This window comes from Tiliqua scincoides, chromosome 1 (genome assembly GCF_035046505.1).
Source record: "Tiliqua scincoides isolate rTilSci1 chromosome 1, rTilSci1.hap2, whole genome shotgun sequence".
NCBI lineage: Eukaryota > Metazoa > Chordata > Lepidosauria > Squamata > Scincidae > Tiliqua > Tiliqua scincoides.
In genome coordinates, this window is record NC_089821.1 from 180,987,017 (window position 1) to 180,993,731 (window position 6,715).

General features: G+C 40.7%; 1 protein-coding gene across 1 annotated transcript in view; it reads left to right on the plus strand.

Annotated features, from left to right (window-relative positions):
• BCKDHB (branched chain keto acid dehydrogenase E1 subunit beta) overlaps positions 1-6,715 on the plus strand; it is a 63,616-nt gene extending 56,901 nt beyond the window's left edge. Inside the window, exons 10-11 of the mRNA XM_066612467.1 lie at positions 799-947; positions 6,398-6,715. Of these exons, the coding sequence (XP_066468564.1) occupies positions 799-939 (141 nt within the window). The 3' untranslated portion in view covers positions 940-947; positions 6,398-6,715. The remainder of the gene's footprint in view (positions 1-798; positions 948-6,397) is intronic.

The following is a 6,715-nucleotide window of genomic DNA, read 5'->3' on the forward strand; positions in this document are numbered from 1 at the left end:
TAGTACTGTATCCAGCTGTTTAGATTGCATGAACAGGTGGAGTTGCATCATAAAGAAAAGTAAACTTTGCACTATGCTTAACTAGTACAGGAGGAACAATGATTAGTGTATATAACCGTAGAGGTTAACACCTGCTTATCTTGTTAATTTGGAATTCTCACTTCAGCTAATGCAGTTTTCAAGGTTAGTATTCAATGCATCTAGGTCAAATTCCTGTATATGTGACACTTATGCATGCAGTAATATTCACTCAAGTATTACTTGTTTTATTCTTTGTTTACATGTGTCATGAGAAATGTAAACTACTTGTTTTTGACATGTCTATTTAGTGGCAGACTATTTGTTTGGATATACTAAGTGAGACCTGCATGTAGTTTATTACCACACAGATGTGAAACATATGAATGTAAGAGTTGCCTTGCTGGATTGGACCCAAATTCCATCTAGTTCAGCATTCTAGTCCAACAAAACTCAGCCAGATGTTTCTTGGAAGCTCCCAAACTGAGCAAGATGGCAGTAGCTGCCACCACCCTCTTCTGCTCACCCTTAGCATTTGGCAATCCAAACAAGATTCCTTTTGAATATGCAGGTAAAATTTTAAAATACCTTAAGACTAGATAGGCCTTCTGAAAAGCTACCTAAGATAATGATCATCACTTGGTCTTGTTGCGATGAATGCCACAAATTTACTGTTTGCTTCAAATTCCAGGGCTCTTTGGCAGCAAGTATTAAAATGTGAAGTATGGTTTTTTGGGGAATGTTGGCATTACTCACTGTCTTGTATCTTTTTGTTAACAGGAGGAGTGTTTTTTGAATCTAGAAGCTCCTATTTCAAGAGTCTGTGGTTATGACACCCCGTTTCCTCACATCTTTGAGCCATTCTATATCCCAGACAAATGGAAATGCTACGATGCCCTTCGGAAAATGATTAACTATTGATCACACAGGTGAGGGGGAAGAAAGGTAGGCTTGGTAGGCTGGAGTGAACCTAATAAATTTTTGGGTAAAAATCTAGCATTCTTTTAAGGCCAAAATTTGCTTAAGTTCCAAGGCTGCAATTCTAACATACTTTCTGTATGGAGTAAGTAATTTAATTCAGTGGTGCTTTTTTCTGAGTAAGTATGTTTAGGATCCTGCTATTCATTGAGCAAAGTCATTATATCAGTCTTAACTCTTGAAAAATTGTGCTAAAAGAAAATGACAAACTTCCTGGCTTAACGTGAGTTTGAAGTCAAGTGTGATTGTGAAGACTTTAGAGCTTTCCTTTTCCCCAACTTTACCTTCTGAAGGGAACTGTGTCCTAACTCAAAGAGCTGTTTCTCTATTGAAGAAGAGTCATGACTCAGTGACAGAATGCATGCAGAAGGTTCAATCCCTGGCATCCCCAGGTGGGCAGAGAAAAATTCCTGCCTGAAACTCTGGAGAATGCCCTGCTAGCTTGTGTGGACAATACTGAACTAGATGGACTAATGGCCTGATTCAGCATAAGGTAGTTTCCTATGATTCTGTGAACGCTTCATCCTCAGTTTTTCAGAGGAGAGAGGGAAATGGTTAAACGTGTGACTCACAGTCCAATCCTATGATTTTCCCATCCTGCTGATGCAGCTGTACCAAAGTGGCTTGTGCTGCACCAGGGGGAGGGATAGTCCCAGAGGTTTCCTCTAGATAAGGGAACAAATGTTCTCCTACCTGAAGAGAGGTTTTGGAGTCATTGGCCATTTCTGCTGCTGAACCCACCCCCTACTCGGATCAAATCAATCTGTGTCACCACCCCTATTTCCTCCCTATTCCTCCCACAGGCTTTTATTTCAAGATGTAGATGGTTTGAAACAATGATTTAAATCAATGACTTTCCACCAGTGTACCATGAATGGCCTGCAGGTATGCCGCAGGAGTTTGAGGGAAAGTCATTTTTTTGTAGGGCCTTTGGGGGATGTGAGCCTCCCACTGGCAGCACAGTGTGCCTTGACAATTGTCCAAAAGCTAATGGTGTGCCTTGACAATTTTATTGCCTTGTCAGTATGCCATAAGATAAAAAAGGTTGAAAATGGCTGATTTAAATCATTTTGTTTTCAAAGAACCATGTGTAAAACAAAGCTCATGGGAAACAATTTTCGTGCTGCTGCCTTCTCTTCGCAGTAGTCCCCTGTGCTTCTTGGACAGAAAGTCTCTCCTGAGGGTCAGAAGACCTTCCAGATGGGGTGTGGTAGGGTGCAAATGGAGGAAAGAATCAGGGTTTTTATTAGCTGCGTTTCAGAAACTGCTCATTAACTAAATTAAGCTTGAGAAAATGATTAGACAGTAATGAGGAAACAACCAATAGACAAACAAATTAGAAAAGGAGAGGGAGACAGAAGATTTTATTTGAATAGTCCTGTAGAGCTGATAAGTAATACCAAAAGGACAAAGATATCATATAAACAAAAGGACCAAGAACTGAGCCTTCAGGAACACCAGAAAAAAAGATAACAAGATGCCAAAAAAGTATCTGTAATGACACAGGAAAAGAGGAATAGGATGTTGGATGAAAACAAAGAGATAAGGAATTTTGAAAATGCAGTATCTGATAAGGAAGAAAATAGAAGATTGTGATGGACAAAAGGAGTAATAGCTGCTTAAAAACGAAAGTCAATTAGTGTGCAAAATAAAGGCGTCCCAAAAGAGTGAAAATAATGAGAAAAGAAAGTCAATTCTAAAAGAAACAAGGAGTGAGAAACAGACAGTTGGACAAAGTAGCATCTGGAGTATTTTTAAGACTTGAAGAAACCACCATAGAACGGGAAAGATTTAAAGGTTGGAGATAAGGTACAATCTGTTTAATCTAAAATTAAAAATTTAAATTGCATTGAGAATATCGGTAGTAGTCATGGAAGAAATAAAGAGAAGAAAGCATCTGAAGAAATAAGGAGAAAAAGAAAAAAGACTCACGGCCCAGGGCAATAAGAAAAAAGGGTGCAAGACAGGAATAATGGACAACTGATGACGTGGAATGGAAAAACAGGGCAACTACTTAGTCAAAGAATTGTAGGGGGAGAGAGGAGATATGAATTGAAAAGAGTTAACAAGGTACATATGATGATGTGAGAGACTGAGACTGCAACTGTTCATCTTCTTCCCCACCATAGCATCAATTCCCATTATGCTGGTGTTCCTTCTGCGTGTCTTTTAGAGTGTGAGCACTTTTGGAACATGGAGCTGTTTATTTGTTCCAAACTGCTTTATGGACTTTTTTATTTTAAAAGCAGTATATGAATATCCTTAATTATAATAAGGAACTAAAAGATAATGCAGCAATATAAAAAGTCAGAGCAAGAGAACCAAGTCTTGGTCAATACCAAACTAGTAAAACAAGCAGAACGGAAATAAACCAGTAACACAAATCTGGTTCACAACAGAACAGCGGTTCAATTAAGGGAGATTAAAAGAAAATAGAAGTTCAAGAAAAAGAAGGCAAACGATGCATGCGAACAAGAAAAAGCAAGACTAGAACTACAAGCAATATCACTTGTTAAGAACTATTAGACACATCCACAGCATGAGACAAGATACAAAAGAAAAAAGAAGCAAAAGGCCAGCTGAAGTCACTGGAGGCTGAAGATGCACAAATGGTTTAGAGCAGGGGTGCCCAAACCCTGGCCTGGAGGCTATTTGCAGCCCTCAGGAACTCTCAGTCTGGCCCGCAGGAGCCCCCAGTTTCCACTGAGCCTCTGGCCCTCCAGAGACTTGCTGGAGCCTGTGCTGGCCCAACACAGCTGCTCTCAGCATGGAGGTGACAGTTCAACCTCTTGCATGAGCTGTGGGACCAGGGTCCTTTCAACTGCTTGCTGTTTCACATTTGTGATGCAGCAATGGCAGTAAAGGAAAGGCCGACCTTGCTTATATAGACCTTTATAGGCCTTGAGCTATTGCAAGACCTTCATTCATTCATATAAGTTCCATCTCTAATATATTCATTTATGAAAATTTATTCAAATTTTAAATGTAGATTAATTCTTCTTTCCTGGCCCTGACACAGTGTCAGAGAGATGATGTGGCCCTCCTGCCAAAAAGTTTGGACACCCCTGGTTTAGAGGAAAGAAATACCCAAAACCAATAAAGAACAAGAAGAAACTGAACATCAGGATTCTGCATTCTGGTGGTAGTAACACGATTCTCTTCCTCTTCACATAAGGCAGGAAGACGTTCCAGAGCCGCTTGGGACCAGCTACTAGGTGGAGCTAGAGTAACTTTAGATATTCACAGGTGTTACCTCCGGAGGGTGATGTGGCATTTCCTTGTCCCCATGTTTTTGTAGAGCAGTGTTTCCTGGTTTTCTAATAGCACAGATTTTTTTTTTGAGCATAGAATTTTAATGGATTGAAATTAGTGACAACTCTTATACCTTTTATGCAACTTTTATGCAAATCTTTCCTTACAAGGGAAAGATTACAGCATTAGGTACTTTTTTGTTTCATAAAAAGAACACTAAATGGACATGAGGACATGATGGGAAGCCCCATCCTAGGCAGGATTGGGCTGCTGGCCATAGTGCTTTGTGACAGTGAAAGAGTTCTGCTATCGTAAGATGGCTGCAGACAGCATGCAGAGCACTCCATTGGTGGCCACTAAAGGCAGCAGCACTCCACATCCATTGTTGGACCCCATTGCGACCACTGGTGCAGATAAGGCAGTGGCAGGTTGGGGGGGAACAAGGAGTGGGGAGGCTGTTGGAGGGGCAGCAATCTGGTAGATGATGTACTGGATCTTATCTCCTCAGTCAGCAGCATCCACATCCCCTTTCTCTCCTTGAACTTGTACCAGCTAAAGAGCTTGAGCAGGCCTGAGAAGACCAATCACAGAGCAGGAGGCTTACAGAGTGGTAAGGGGATTTAAATCTTCTTTCTCCTCTGAAGCCTCCTGATTTGTTCCCCCTCCCCATACAACATGCTCCTTCTCAACCTGACTGCAACAGCGGGGGGCGAGGATAGAATTGGGCTCTGAGACTTATAAAGTGATGCATGGGGTATGGAGAAAGTAGGCAGAGAGAAGTTTTTCTCCCTCATAGCACTGGAATCTCTTTGATCCGATCCATCAATGCTTCTTATGCTAAAAATGTATTTGCTTAATCATCATCTAGGACAGGGGTGGGCAAACATTTTGGCAGGAGCATCTCTGTGACAAATTTGCATTTCAAATTTGAATAAATTTACATAAATGAATACGTTAGAGGCAGAACTTATACAAATGAATGAATTTTACTGAGCTTATTTATAATACACGTCAGAACTACAATACAGGCATGTAGTACCACATGAGACTATGAACTGTTTGCCATACACCTCTTGCACAGTGAAAACATACAGACCAAGCCAGAAACACATGGAGACATAAGTTGTTCTGTGTCAATGGGGGGGGGGGAGGGTTTAAAATAATACTAGTGTCTGGCAGTCATGACCGGCAGTCGTGGGCCAGTGCAGGCTTTGACAGTCTCTGATGGGCCAGAGGCTCATTGGAGACTGGGGGCTCCCTAAGGGCTGGATTGGGGTCCCTAAGGGCTGCAAATGGCCCGTGGGCCAGGAATTGCCCACCCCCGTCCTAGAACAATGGGAAGATACTCTCCTTTTACTGTGGGATAATCCAGTCAATATTTTATCCTGATGTCCTACCCTCCCTCTTGACCAGTCAGTCAGGACTTTGACTGTGTTTTCTGGGTGATACTGCTCTTTCTGTGGTCACCCTATTTCTGTCAGCTGTAGCATGGACTGTCTGAGAGAATCACAGTGGATCCTTATCTTCTTTGCAATGATGTCACTGCTCAAATATTTGCAGGGAGGGAAGGATCGGTGCTGCATGGAGCTTCTTCACTGGCTGGTGAATCTTGTGGAACAGAGGTTGGAAATAATTACTCTATAGTTCATTGATGCCTGCTGTCAACTAGCCAGCAGTATAAAAGGAGACACTGAAGCTTCTATACACAAGCCAGTTGAATCTAGAAGAATCAAGCCTATCATTTCAAACTTCAAGAAGCAAACGCCTTTACGTAGTGTATTTAAATGTACCATGCAGCAATCTGGTGAAATTGGTGCCTCTCTTGTGAGATTCAGACTTCCCTGCAATTGAACCCAGATGTTGACCCCCAGTGAAGATTTGCCATTCAGTAAAAGTTGCAGGTTGCACCTGCCGTTCATGTTATTTACTGGGACATGTTCAAAGAGAAAGTGGAATTTAATTCAAATGTGTATATATAATATAATGTGAAGGTGAGTAAGCTTTCTTTATGCTGCATATAGTGGTATATATAAAACATTAACATGTGTAAGATATTATGTTAAATACTTAGAAGTATATGCACTAGCATTGATGGATATTTTCACCCTATTTGTTTTATAATATGTTTCATTTTCCTTTTTCTTCAAAGGTGGGGCGATCAAGGAGAAAATGTGATTGCCATCTACAGGGCTATTAGCATTAAACTGGGTTTGTTTTTTTAGGAGGAAAGAACTAAGCAATGTTATTTTCTCAAATGAATTATTCTGGATGTTCATCTTGACTATTCATCAGAAGCTCAAAATTCCCACCAGCTGTGGAATCAAGAATAGGCAGGTGATTGCTGTAAAATGTTGACTGTGATTAAAAACAAAACAAAACACTGCATGTAATGAGACTGATTTAAAAAATATAATTTACTACATAACTCCATCCCAGGTTGCACTCAATAAAGATACTGTAATCAAGA